This window comes from Phaethon aethereus (assembly GCF_964289735.1).
Source record: "Phaethon aethereus genome assembly, chromosome: 3".
NCBI lineage: Eukaryota > Metazoa > Chordata > Aves > Phaethontiformes > Phaethontidae > Phaethon > Phaethon aethereus.
This window is the reverse complement of record NC_138576.1, coordinates 2,658,548-2,673,110: the sequence shown is the minus strand read 5'-3', so window position 1 is coordinate 2,673,110 and position 14,563 is coordinate 2,658,548. Positions and strand designations below refer to the sequence as shown.

Below are 14,563 nucleotides of genomic sequence, written 5' to 3'. Positions count from 1 at the left end.
AACATCATTATATATTGCACAGGTTTTTATCTGATTTGAACTAAGGGCTTATTTATATGTGTTATTTTAATTGTACTTAAACGCAAGTTTCATATGTATCATAAAAATTTGCAAGTAGCAAAATAAGAACAGTATACAGAGGTATCCATACCACTGAAATTCTTACATAATAAATAAAATACTAGCATGCAAAGATAAAGCAATGCCTATCATATAACAAATTACAAGCCAAATAATTCAATGGTCACAAAGTAAGAACAAATTTAACAAAAATTACATAAAACTGATCCTAAGGCAATGTACACCACTGTAATTTGAAAGTATACATTTGACAGTGACTGATACACCAGGAGGCTGTGCTGCCATTCAACAGGATCTGGATAGACTGGAGAGTTGGGCAGAGGGGAACATCATGAAATTTAACAAGGACAAGTGTAGAGTTCTGCACCTGGGGAGGAGCAACCCCATGCACCAGTACAGGTTGGGGGTTGACCTGCTGGAAAGCAGCTCCATGGAGAAAGACCTTGGAGTCCTAGTAGACAATAAGCTGTCCATGGGACAGCAATGTGCCCTGGTGGCCAACAGACCCAATGGTATCCTGGGGTGCATTAAGAAGAGTGTGACCAGCAGGTCGAGAGAGGTTCTCCTCCCCCTCTACTCTGTGCTGGTGAGGCCTCATCTGGACTATTTTGTCCAGTTCTGGGCTCCCCCAGTTCAAGAGAGACAGGGAACTTCTGGAGAGAGTCCAATGGAGGGCTACGAGGATGATTAAGGGACTGGAACATCTCTCGTATGAGGAAAGGCTGAGGGACCTGGGGCTGTTGAGTCTGGAGAAGAGAAGGCTGAGAGTGAGTCTTTTCAATGTCTGTAAATATCTGAAGGGTGGCTGTCAGGAGGAGGGAGCCAGTCTCTGTTCAGTAGTGCCCAGTGATAGGACAAGGGGAAATGGGCACAAACTGCAGCACGGGAAGTTCTACCTCAACATGAGGGAAAACTTCTCTACTGTGAGGGTGATGGAGCACTGGAACAGGCTGCCCAGAGAGGTTGTGGAGTCTCCTTCTCTGGAGACCTTCCAAGCCCAACTGGACACGTTCCTGTGCAACCTGCCCTAGGTGATCCTGCCTTGGCAGGGGGGTTGGACCAGATGATCTTCAGAGGTCCCTTCCAACCCCCATGCTGTGATTCTGTGATTCTGTGACAGGAAGACATTAATTAAACCACACAAGCTTTTAAAGCCAAAAAAATTCAAAGTAAATACTGCACATCAAAGAAACACAAAAGGACTAAGGCACAGAGGTTAATAGCTAAAACATTCAACCAACCTTAAATCTGACTTATGATAACCTAATGTAAGGTCTATCCTGCACTTACCTTCTTTCAAATCAATTAAAGTATGAGGAGTTTTACTACTGTACTTCCTGAGGGTTCTGAGGGAATAAAGCTGCTGCACTCCTACAATTCCATATGTGAACAGCTTAACTCTTATTTAGCATAACCTGACTTTGGAAATTCTTTTATTATTGAAAATGTTGTATACAAGCATTAACCAAGAAAATCAAAGCAAAGAAGGAAAAAAAAAAATGATTCTGTGAACTGGCATTTGATGAAGAGAGTGAAAAAAAAAAAAACCCAGTTTTTGACTCAGGGCAACCAGAATAACTCTTTGGGCACGAAAAAAGTTTTAAAGCTTTACACTGAACACCAACTACAGGGATAGGCCATTAAATAACATTATTCCCTCAATTAATTTTGGTTGTGCTGTTCTGGGAAAAAACAGAGAAGATAAAAATGATTCACACAAGCAAAATTTTTAACATATTAGAGCATCTCTTTGTGGTAACTGCAATTTTTTACCCTGGAGTAAATGTAACATATCTTACCTTTCAATGAAACCGAGACAGATTACTTTGCGTTCACTGCACAACAAAGGCATCCACAGAGGCAGCTACCTGGAGTAATTATTATGCTATAAATCCACACCTGGCTTACACTGAGCTAATCTGTCCATGTAACTTTAACGTAAATCATGATCATGTCTAGTTTGAATGAGTCTCCATAGCAGTTACCTTTTTCTTTAAGAATACCATATATAACAGAGCTCTACCATGCTGAAAAGTATAATTATGATATATTTTTTGAAAAGTAACCTATTTTATGAGAAGAGACTAAAAGAGCTTTACTCTAACAGAACACAGGAGAAGGTGGCGTGGGACCACTCTCTCTCTCCTCTCATCAGGGAAATAAAAGAAAACAGAAGAGATGCTAAATGACTATGGAGACAGAAAAAGAGATAAGAGGAGCAATAAATAATAGGGTCAAAATTAAAAGAACATTTTAAAGAATCAAAGCAGTTCACCCCTGGAAAACCCTTCCAACTGGAAGACTGGGACAGATGTGTCAATGGTTTAACCAGTATCAAACAGCTACATAACTGAAAGAGAGGTCAATGGGCCCCTGGAAGGTTGTGCATTATCTGGTTGCCTGCGACAGCAAAGACAGGATTCACGTCACCACGCTTTAGCTGCTTATAGTACAGATGCCTCCATCTGAGCAGGTCACTGGACACTGTCCTTGCAGCCAGTGGAAGAAAGAGGCATTTTGGGTGCACTATTCACCTGGTTTAAATGTCCTTAGACATTCACCATTTGATGAATCAAACATGCAAGTGCCTGTTTTACCTATAAAAGTGTAACTCCGTGCATTGCTGTAGCAGTACTTGCAGCAGCAATTCAACAATACCTACAGTCCCTTCCACTGCTCTGTCCCAGCTCAGCACCTGCTACAACATAAAGCCAAAATAAGGTTTTTGCCCCCATACTCTCCTATCTGGTGTGGAAAGAGCAGCAGCAATGGACAACCTAATCTATGTCTCTACCTGTGATATACATTCACCAAATGAGTATTACAGAGGCACATGTGCGATGCAGGGCACAACCTGAATTACTACATGGTATTTCAGCAATGCCCACTTGTATGTGAATAGCTGCAACAGCCCATCATTTAATACCAACATAGTCTTGCCCATAAGCATATATGCTAACTTCCTGCTAGTGTGACTATGAAGAAGTCAGCCAAATACCATCTTGACAAAGAAGGTTTGTTCATTCGAGTTACACAGACACAACTGAAGATGTAGCTGATGCCAGAGATCTTTAGCATCTAAGTGCAGAAGGCTTTTAAGTAGTAGCATGGAGACCAAGTGAAGAAAGTGAGATGTTTCTCTCCAGCTGCTTACTTGCTGAGTCAAAATCACAACATCACCCAAATGTCAAGTCAATGTCATTCATGCAATAATTGCACTAAACGGACACAATCAGCCAATGAAGTCCAATGTATCCCAGGAGTCAGACAAAATAACATAAAATAGTCTCTTGTGAAAAAAATAACCTGTGTAAATACAACCCTTGTGTTTAATTCTCATAACTGACAGGTTTATTTAACAACACAAATTTGGCAAATTCAGATAATACATCCCTTTTCAAAACGGCAGCAACGAGGAGTTATTGAATCCTGTGTACCACGTCACTACCTTTTACTAGAAATAATTATCCTTTTTTATGACACAACTTTGAATGATTCCTCAGAGCAGCATCCACACATAATCCTCTAAATAAAGAGCCTCTGGATTCGTTTTTCATTGCGGAGAGGGAAATTACGGTATCGGCAAGAGGAGTCTCCTTCAAGCCTTATTTGCATTCAAGAGGCTGCCAGTTGGGTAAAGTTTTTCCCCGTTTAAGTGATTCTGTTTCCCAGCAACCTGCGCTGTTGCCAGGAGAAACCCCGGGGAGAGCTTCCTCCGCGCCGCCCCATCGGTCCCGGGGGCGCAGCTTTGTGCAGCGCTGCCTCATGCCAGCGCACGCACCCGGCTGTGAGCGGCATGCTAAGCAGCCCGCCAGGGACTCCGGGGACGCGAACAAGAGATTATTATTTTTTTTTTTTTGGAGAGGGCTTAGTGATGAATGACGTAGCCCTTTCTATTGCAGTGTAGTTAGAGGTGATGAGGCAGTGCAGGGTTTTTTCGTCGGGGCGGTGTTACCTTGGGAGCCGCGTTTGACAGCTGGATGTGCAGCTCTGTAAACATATTTCCTGTAGGCTTTTAATCCATCAAGCATCGTGTGTGCATGCTAACTTCCTTTTTGTTGCTGTTTTCCAGCTGCCAATAGCAAAAAAGCACATGCAAACAACAAAAAAATCCCCTTAGACTGACTTAACCTTTGCTTCTCCTTCCAAAATGTAAATGTAATAGGCGGTTAAAAAGTAATTCCTGTTTTTCCAATGACAGTACAATATTTATAGTTGTACACTTGGCTTGAAACGAGCTGTTTAGTGTTTAGATATAAATACCTGACAAAGTGCAAAAAAAAAAAAAAAAAGAAAAGATAAAAAGCCATGGCATGTTATTACAGACAGGATTTCCAAGCAAATTCATCTCACACCTATGCGTAAAGATGTTGTAACCACAGATTTCAGTTGTCTTTCAGATAATAAACAATTACGGGGGGTGAGGTGCTTCCGCAAAGAAACGTACTCTGCTCGACATCCGTTCTGATTTGAATCTCAGCATACGCAGTGAAATTGTAATGAAATGTAATAATTTATGGAAATTGATGGCCTGAGTGTATTTGAGGCAAAGATTGTCTCTTAGAATGAAGAAGTAAGTAATTAACTCTTCTGAATTTGAAAGGTAAGTTGAAATTTGAGAAACGCTAGACCACATATGACATTGTTACTCAACATGCTCCTGAACTGTACTTCTGTGGAAGTCAGATGTCACTTTTTTTGGCCCATATTCCATATAAACTTCAGTAAAAATGGCTAACCAGTTAATTCTTTATGTAAAACACTGTATCAGGTAAATAAAGTGGTGGAAAACTTTAAGAAATTAATCCTTCTATGCCTTAAGAGAAACTGTATCTCCCTGTAGGCTTTATTCTGATGAGTAATCTCAGATTTTAGACCTAAAATATAGTGATATTAAAGTCATGTCTGGAAAAAAAAAATGTATTTTCCCATGACTAACAAAATTTTTTAATCATTACAGGAAAAACTACCTAGTATTTTTCATTTTATTCCTTATATTCGACTGAAAAAATATCTTAGAAAACCTTAAACTTACATTTTAGTTTGCAATTCTATTACAAAATCCTGTGCCTTGCACAATTCGGCGAACTGTCAGAATATCAGGGAAAATCTGTTTAAAACTTCTCAACCTAACACTGCATACAGATTTAGACGCAGAACAAGCATAAGGTATCAGATCTTTTCCCTAATCCTCCACACAACAGAGGGGCTACAAAAAACATGGAGATTCCCAGGACATACTAATTCACAAGTACCAGGGGATCAGGCTGCCCCATTCAGCAGTTCTCCATTTTGCCACCCGCCCTTGGCAGGAGAGTACTGACGATTTAACGGTGAGATATTCAATGACCACAACTCAGCGACATCCAGCACACTTTGTCAGCGCAGTGCCCCGTATCATTACGAGTCGGCATAATTTAAACTTCAATGACAACACAGATTCACTAACTGCGGAGAAAATTACTGGACGATCCCACGCATGCGGGGATCAAATTCCGCCTGCAAGCCTGTGTACCAGGCCATGAACACACATACCAAAATCAGTCTTTTAGCTTTAGCACCTTTCTCCATGCCCACAACAGCATACGCAGCCCAGCCAGCCACCTCCTCCAAGCACAGGGGATGAGACAAATGAAAGTGTCCAGACCACAGGCCACTAGTTTGACCACAATAATTTCTGTTCGGTGGTTTAAGAACGGTAAAAAAAGATTAGCACAGGCAGAAATTCTACTAAACCAAACATGTATAGAAGTAAAACAATTTCAAGAGTTCCTTCTGCTTCTGAATGTTCATTGTGTTTGGAAACTATTAAGCTTCAAAAGATGTCCCACTAAAGGCAACATTAGAAATCAACTAAACAACTCCTAACGGGACATACGATACCTAAAACCATCTCATTTAAAAATCTCTTGTGAAATAAACTCCCTGTAAGTCTATAAGGTATACTATTCTTCATGCACATACAGTCAGTTGGGGTGGAAGCCAATCTCTCTATACCCTGTGAAATGCAAGTGCGACTTCAGCAGGCAGGGGACAGAATAGGAAGAGTAAAGCAGTTCCCATAAAACACCTGTTTATGTTCTGCATAAATTTAATGGAACAAAGATGTCTCTGAAGGAAAAGCGAGCGATCCCTGTTGTAAAACTTCAGTACATTCTCTAGGAAGTTCAGAAAAAAACTGACATACCTGCACTCAGCCTGGGGAAAACTGAAACACGTTTCAGAAGTATATTCTAAGCACGTGGACTTGGAGTACCCGGCGAGACTGAGCATGCCCCACTCCGCAACGGGTCAGCCTGTTGCACGTGCAGAAATGCAAAAGCAGTGTGGCCACAAAGAGAGGACTTGAGGGTCTGGCTCCAGCCTCCTGCAGTCACCTAAAGAAACGCCATCACCCCAGGTACGCTTTGGCTGGTTATTTCCATATATCTGCGTAGGATGTCATTTCAGCCTCCCCACGGACGAGGATCGTCAAGATCCTGAGGGAATTCTGTAACTGCTGAGGTATCCTAGACGGGATGGACAGTGCTGCTACTACCACAGCTAAACTAAGAGGATTTATAGAGTCACGGCACAGCTGAAGTTGGAAGGGACCTCTGGAGATAACCTACTCCAACTCCCCTGCTCAGAGTCAGGTCAGCTAGAGCAGGTTGCTCAGCACTGTGTCCTGTCAGATTTTGACTATCTCCAAGGATGAAGAAGCCACAACCTCTCTGCGCAACCACTGTTCAACCAACCTCAGAGAAAAAAAGTTTTCTTGTGTTGAAATGGAACTTTCTGCATTTCAGTTTGTGCCCATTGCCTCTTGTCCATCCATGGGGCACCAGTGAGAAGAGCCTGTCTCCATCTCCTCTACTCCTTCCCACCAGGTATTTATACACATCGGTAAGATCCCCCTGAGCACCATGTCCAGCTTAACCGCATTTAGGCAGAGCCATCCTTTCACTCAAAGATCATGTACTTGTTCTAACAATATCAAGGCAACGAAAGCTGAGATATTCCTGCTACATCTGAAGACAATAATAATAATAAAACAATGAGGGTGAGACCTATCGAAATCTCAATTCCCTATGCTCACTAGCCACATTCCTCTCCAGATGTCTCAGCAAAAATACTTAGTGCAACTTTTTCTTGAATTGAGCACATCATGTTGAAGTACTAATTCCACATAGAAATGAAATTCACTGTTGCATGAATTTAAATTAAAATATACATATCTAGAATTAAATCAAATAGTCGAAGCAAATGCAGATCAATTCATGAAATTAAAAATAGAATCAGACACTATATCAATGACCTGAAAAGCTCTTAGGTATGCAGGAGATGATGGCTTAAACACAAAGCTCCCAGTGCAACACTTTAACCCAAAATTTTAGTTATCCTTTGATACACAAACAGGAAAATATTGAGTAGAAACAAGACCGCAGTTGACACTAACCCTATCACTAGTAAAATCCCATGTCTACTTCTGATATCCAAAACTTAAGGAAGACATGAAGTAATTCATGACAATTTAAGGAAAAGAAACAAAAATTAATAAATGATCAAAAAACATGCCTTCTGCTGACTATAAAAATCCACTTTGCTTCATTTATGTTTCATTGAAGTCTTCACTTTTTTGAAAAAATAGGCTAAGCAGCAATTTAATTATGATCTAAACGCATTTCATGAAAACCAGAAAACACATACTACCGTGGTTTTCATCTTCATGAAGAAAACTGTACCAAGCTGCAATGGTTGGAAGTTGAAACATAACAAAGTGATTCAAAATATGCACCTTTTTAATGGAGAGTGTCATGAAACATGGGAACAATTTATGAAATTTTGCAGTGAATCCTCTGTCAAATAACATTTTTAATCAATGTTTTCTTTAAAGAGCATGACCTGATTCAAGCAAGAATTAATTCATAGAAATGCTGTGCTCTTTTTTATACAGAAGGTCAGACTGAAGTTCACCGTGACCTCCTCCACATTCGTAATTATTGCTCTATTAATCTATAAATACAAAGCTAAGAGGCTTAACAGGTTTAAGCAATGGTAAGACTGTCTACCCATGAGCTGTACCTTTACTGCCTAAAAAAAGTTAACCCACTACAGATGCATATGTTAGAAAGTAAGTACCTCTGCTGGGAACATACCTGAGACCACAGAGAGGGGAGATTTTTCCTGACACTACTCATTGGGACCAGTGGGACAAAACATTCCTTTAACTTACTATACTCTGCTATCTCAGGCTACCTACCAGAAAAAAATAGTGTGTGTGTATGTATAAATGTGTTATTACACAACATCTTGCACAGGACGTTCCCTCTATGTTATTAGAGCTCCTTGACTAGGGCTCCTACCACTATCATAAAATAAATTAGTCAATTAAATAGTGTAAGCAATATATACTCACATACTCATAAAACATAGGCATGTTTCAGCAGTAATGTAACTAAAATTAATTCTGAAAACTAGAGTTATAGTAAAAAGGAAGAAGCAATAAATAATATGTGATTTTACTATAAAGCACAACATCATATCGCACCATTATGCAGAAATCATATGAAAGAAGTAATTTTCCAAAATGAACGCAGCAGCTCTACTGCAAGGAAAGAAAAAAGCACAACAAACTCTAATTCCCAGATTATGAAATTTGTTGAAGATCAGATAAATCCAACTTGATAACAAAAAGACTCAGTGAAGCTTACTAATATTTGTATTGTTTTCAGCTCACAGTATGGTATTTTTTCCCTGTTTTAACTGACTTTTAACAAACAGAATCCACTGTATCACAAACCAACTACTTCCAGTCACTTCACAGAAAGCTGTGTAATACACGAGGCTTAACTGCATAATTTTCTTAGACTCAGATCCTAAATTAGTAATAACCTTACAATAAAAAAAAAAAAAAGTTACACAGACAAGGTCAAGTTTCACATAATCACAGAACCATAGAATAATTTGGGTGGGATGGGACCGTTAGAGGCCATCTAGTCCAACCCCCTGCAGTGAGCAGGGACATCTTCAACCAGGGCAGGGTTCTCAGAGCCCCGTCCAGCCTGACCTGGGATGTTTCCAGGGATGGGGCATCCACCACCTCTCTGGGCAACCTGGGCCAGGGGTTCACCACCCTCATTGCCAAAAATTTCTTCCTTACATCTAGTCTAAATCTACCCTCTTCTAGTTTAAAATGGTCCATCCTTGTAGCAAGGGGCCTCCTAAAAAGTCTGTCCCCAAATTCCGTGGTCAGCAAGTTACCAATTAACAGAAATGCCATTTAGCTTTTCACAAGACTAGATTAAACCCAACTTTCAAGCTGAAGCCGCTCAGCTTTCTTTTCTGCTTTTTGGACTGCAGCAAAGGAGGGAGCAGCCTGAGCTTCTCTGTACTCACAAGGTTTGCGAACGGCGATCAAGAGCTCTCAGCGCAAGAGGGTCCCCGCCAAACAACAAACCTCACCGCGGGGCAGAGCACATTCATGTCCACCTCACACCCAGAAAGCATCAGGAACTTGGAGCGTCGGAACCAGGATGCGTAAGCAGGTGCAATCCAATTAACACAATGTGCAGGAGACACAAAGAAGTGCTGCTCACAGAAGAAAACCCTCAGCTGGTGAAAACACCTTTCAGGGGACAATGCCCTGACCCAGACGGCGCTGCCACCTCTTGTACTTGAGCAGCCTCCCTGCGGACTGAACTCCTGAGAGCGGTCTCAGGCTGCAGGGAAAGCCTGGGGCTCCTCCGTGGGGAGCACAGCTGTGGAGCCGCCTCACCTTTGGGAGCTGTGCTCCGGCAGACCTAGTTGCTGCAGCGCAAGGGAAAGAGCTGCAAGAAGTGAGCACGTTATAACACATCGGGGGTGAGGAGCAGGAGATCAACAGGATCTCCAAAGAGACCACACAGACAAGAAACTAAATGCTCTGCAGTTCTTCACCTAGGAAACAGTTTCTAACTGGCCTCAACACCACTGATGATGAACAGGATGGACACCTCAGGTCACTAGGTTAGGATCAGTGCTAGTTACCACTTAAAAGAAAGGTCTGGCAGATGTTTTCCTCAAGTGTCTGCACACTTAGGCAGAGTTTGGTTCACAAAGAAGAAGACTTAAATGTCCAAGTGTGATCACAGACCTATCAGAGTCAGAGACCTGGCACAGCACACACAACTTGAGCAGTGTCATGCATGGCAACGGGGTATGTAGGAAGGATTCGTACCGGAGAATAGGATGGGGAGCTGCATTCTACTGAAACGAATTCCTTGATAGCACAGAGCTCCAACGTGAAAATTAAGTCATGTCTGCTGAGAGTCTGAGTCAAGATCAGGAGGGAAACACTGGAGATGGTGTGGTTTGGAGTCTGCTACCTGACCAATAGGAGGTAAGAGGATGAGGCTGTCCACAAAGAGCTAGAAGAAGTCTCCAGACTGCTGGCTCTGGTCCTCCTGGGAGATTTCAGTTCCCAGACGCCTTCTGGGAGGGTAACATGAAATTGTGCAAGCAATTCAGGAAGCTGCACTAGTGACAATTTCATACCAAAAGTGCCAGAGGGACCACCAGGGATAACGGCTGGCTGTTGACCAGCTGTTCAGAAGCAGGGAAGAACTGGTGGCATTGCAGCAGCAGTGACCACAAGACAATGGAGTTCAGGATCCAAAGGAAGGCTAGAAAGGTAAACAGCAGTTTTAGCATTTTGGACTTTCAGAGCTCAAACTCTGGCTTATTTGGGGAATTGCTAGGTAGAGGTCCCTGAGAGGCCGTCAAAGGGAGAAAGGGCCCTTCAGGGTCATCTAAATTTTGACAAAAACTTTCTAAGAGAGCTAAGGAACAAAATATCATGCAGAAAAACTGGGAACTTCATCAGAAACACAGATCTGCTTAATGAACTAAAATGCAAGGAGAGGGCATACAAGAAGTAGAAACAATAACAAGCAACAAAGAAGGTATGGAGAATGCCTTGCCTAGGCATTTAGGCACAGAATCAGAAAGGCCAAAGCTGGAGTTAAAACTAGGGACGTAAACAGTAATAAGAAATGATGCCACAAAAATTACAAGAGTAAAACAGAAGCTTAGAGAAAATCTGGGTGCATTGACAAATACAGAAGACAGCCTAGTAGCACAGAGAAGACTTGAGTACTCAAAATCTCTTTTGTCTAAGTCTTCAGAAAAAAAAACTGGTCCAAAACCTGTGCATGCACTGGCACAGTCAGTAAGAAAAGCAGTAATGTGGGGGCTAATGGGTTATGGCTACCTAAAGAGGTTAAATGTCCAAGGAGCCATGTGGGTTTTTTCCTCGGCTGCGGAGGATGCTTGCAGGTGTGACTGTCAGAATGCTGTGACAGATTTAGGTATAATGATATCTAGAAAAATCTTGTTGACTGAGGGAGATCTCTGATGACTAGAAATGGGCTACAGTAACAGCTATTTTTAAAGAAGGCAAAAAGAGCATTGAGGAACTTTAGGCTGCTCAGCCTCAGCTCAGTCCCAGGGAAGATCATAGAGTGTGTCCTCAGAAATGATTTCCAAACACGAAGAGAACAGGAAAGTAATCAGGAATAGTCAATGTATTTACCAAAGGTAAATCATGCTTGACCAGTTGGGTTCCCTTTAACGATGAAATGATTGGCTATGCAGATGAGGGCAAAGCAGTGGAATACACGTTGACTTTAGCAGGGTTTCTGACACCATCTCTTGCAGCATTTGCATTTGGAAGCCGAGAAAGTACTGGCTGAAGAACAGACTGCTAGACACCAGACACGTCAAAAATTGGCAAGATCACCAGACTCACAAGGCAGTGGTCAATATCTTGATGTTTACTGTGTAGCAGGTTACCCCAGGGGCTGATGCTGGGGCCAGTATCATTCAATATCTTAAACAATAACACGAATGATGTGACAGAAAACACACTCAGCAAAGTTGAGGGCAATGCTAATCAGAGGGTGGGAGTGGACATGCCAAGCAGTCAGAGCTTCCATCCATCGAGACCTTGAAAAATTTCAGGTCTGTGCCAACAGAAACCTCACGAAGGTCAACGAGGAGAAGTGTGAGTTCTGCACCAGCGCAAGATGATCTCAGCTCTGTTAGAAAGTACCTGCAATTATGCAAGATGTCAGGTTAAGTACTTTGCTTACATGTCAGCGCACATGTACTCAAAATCAAAGGAGTACTGGAGAATCACTGAATTACTGGGGTTTTAAGAACTTAAAAACTTTGAAGAACTTAAAAACACTTTTCAAACATTAAGGTTAGGACATTGGCACCACGCAGGGTCCTGCACCTGGATCGGGGCAACCCCCCGGTATCAGCACAGGCTGGGGATGAAGGGATGGAGAGCAGCCCCATGGAGAAGCACTTGGGGGTCCTGCTGGGTGAGAAGCTCAACATGAGCCAGCAACGTGCGCTCACAGCCCAGAAGCCAGCCGTGTCCCGGGCTGCCCCCAAAGCTGCGTGGCCAGCAGGGTGAGGGGGGGGATTCTGCCCCTCTGCCTCGCTCTGGGGAAACCCCCCTGCAGTGCTGCGTCCAGCTCTGGAGCCCTCGGCACAGGAGAGACATGGACCTGCTGGAGCGGGGCCAGAGGAGGCCCCAGCGATGCTCCGAGGGCTGGAACAGCTCTGCTGGGAGGACAGGCTGGGAGAGCTGGGGGGGCTCAGCCTGGAGCAGAGAAGGCTCCGGGGAGACCTTAGTGTAGCTGTCAGGGCTTGGAGGGGCTGAAGAGAAAGATGGGGACAGACTGTTTAGCAGGGCCTGTAGTGACAGGACAAGGGAAAATGGTAAAAGAAGAGAGATTCAGACTAGATGTAAGGAAGAAATTTTTGGCAACGAGGTGGTGAACCCCTGGCCCAGGTTGCCCAGAGAGGTGGTGGATGCCCCATCCCTGGAAACACCCCAGGTCAGGCTGGACGGGGCTCTGAGCAACCTGCTCTGGGTGAAGATGTCCCTGCTCACTGCAGGGGTGGGGCTAAATGGCCTCCAACAGTCCCGTCCAACCCAAACCCTGCTGTGATGCTATGATTCGGTATTATTTTTAGGTATTAGTATTTAAGAGAAAAAGGAGTAGGGAAATCTGTTTAAAACGCTGGCTAGCACTACTAACAGCCCTAAAAATTAAACAGAAAACTCATGTATGTCCCAGAGAAAAGCAGGTGCGTGCTTGCTGGCTGCTCCAGCAATCGAGTAACTCCTATTCTTAGGACACGAGTGCACAGGAAACGTCACCGTGCAGCTAAATCACGAAACAAGCCCGCTCCCAAGGCACCCTCCGTGCTCTCGCCTCAAGTCCCCCGGCCCAGCCGCCGGCCAGCAGCGACGGGCCGCGCCGCGCCCGCCATTTCATGCACCCACGCTCCCCCCCCCCGGGCAAGGTCGAGCTCCCGCCGCGCATGCGCCCCAGCCCCGCGCGCAGGCGCCGCCGCGGGCACCGCCCGCCACGGTAGGAGGGCCGCGCGCGTGCGCACGGCAGCCGCCGGAGGCAGCGGCCCCGACCTCTCTCTCGCCGAGCGGCCTTCCGCTTCTCCTGCCCCGCCGCCGCCACCGGGGGTGGAGGGGGGGGGGGAAGCGGGGAGGGGCCGTGCCTACCTGCCACCGGGATGCGCTGGCTCCTGCCGGGGAGCGCTTTTTCCTTCTGCGGCAGCGTGGAGGCCGAGTCGCCCATCCGGAAGGTGGAGCTGCAGAGTGCGCGGAGGAGGCGCGACGGCGCTGGCGGCATCGCCCCTGAGGGCAGTCGGGAGGTGGCGGCGGGGCGGGGAGGGGTGAGCGGCGGCGGGGCCCGAGGCCCGGGGCCCGCCCCCTACCGGGCGGCGGCGGGGAGCGCCGCGGCCTTGAGTCTGTGCGCCCTGGCCGGGCCCCAGCCGCCCGCCTGGCTCGGGGCTTAGCTGCCGGGAGCAGCGTGCGCCCACCCGCAAGCAGCCTTTGCCCTCCGCGCTGCCTGCGGCGCTTTGTCCCCGGCCTTGCTCCCTGAGCTCCCGTCTGCTGCTTGCCCCCGAGCCCCCTTGCACAGCCGTACCCCGGGTGTTTTTGCGTGGGCTCTGCCTCGGGTGGGAGTTTTGTATGCGTGCCCCTCTTGGGGTATGTATGCATGTCACATCCACCCCTGGCTTGCTGTCCGTGCGCCCAGCTGAGGGAGGGTTGTGCAAACGTATTCAGCAAAGCACCCCACACAGGCTCATCGTGCAGTAATATGCTTTATTGTACAATAATCTCTTTTTTTTTTTTCCCCCAGAGTTTTCTGGTTGTTGATACATGCAGCACTCCCCTGTGTTATACTTAACCAATATACTGCATCATGCCAATCTTGCAGAGTATGTTTTCTATGAAGGTGCTCTAAGTAGCCTACATCTTGAGATCAGTGTCTGCACATACGTTCGCAAAAAAATATACAGCAACAAGAAGTGAACAGAGTATAAGTACTTGTCAAAAACACCTGCCGTGTCTTTGGGTGTAACATAATGCATATTGAACGTATAACACCACCAGGTTTCTAACGTAGAAGACTTCTAGAATGGT

At 44.8% G+C, this 14,563-nt stretch overlaps 1 protein-coding gene across 1 annotated transcript in view; it reads right to left on the bottom strand.

Annotated features, from left to right (window-relative positions):
• Positions 1 to 13,766, bottom strand: part of MSRA (methionine sulfoxide reductase A) — a gene marked incomplete at both ends in the record, with an annotated part of 305,267 nt that extends 291,501 nt beyond the window's left edge. The window contains one exon of the mRNA XM_081997076.1: positions 13,637 to 13,766. Coding sequence (XP_081853202.1) covers positions 13,637 to 13,766 — 130 coding nt within the window. The remainder of the gene's footprint in view (positions 1 to 13,636) is intronic.
• Positions 13,767 to 14,563: the final 797 nt, after the last annotated feature.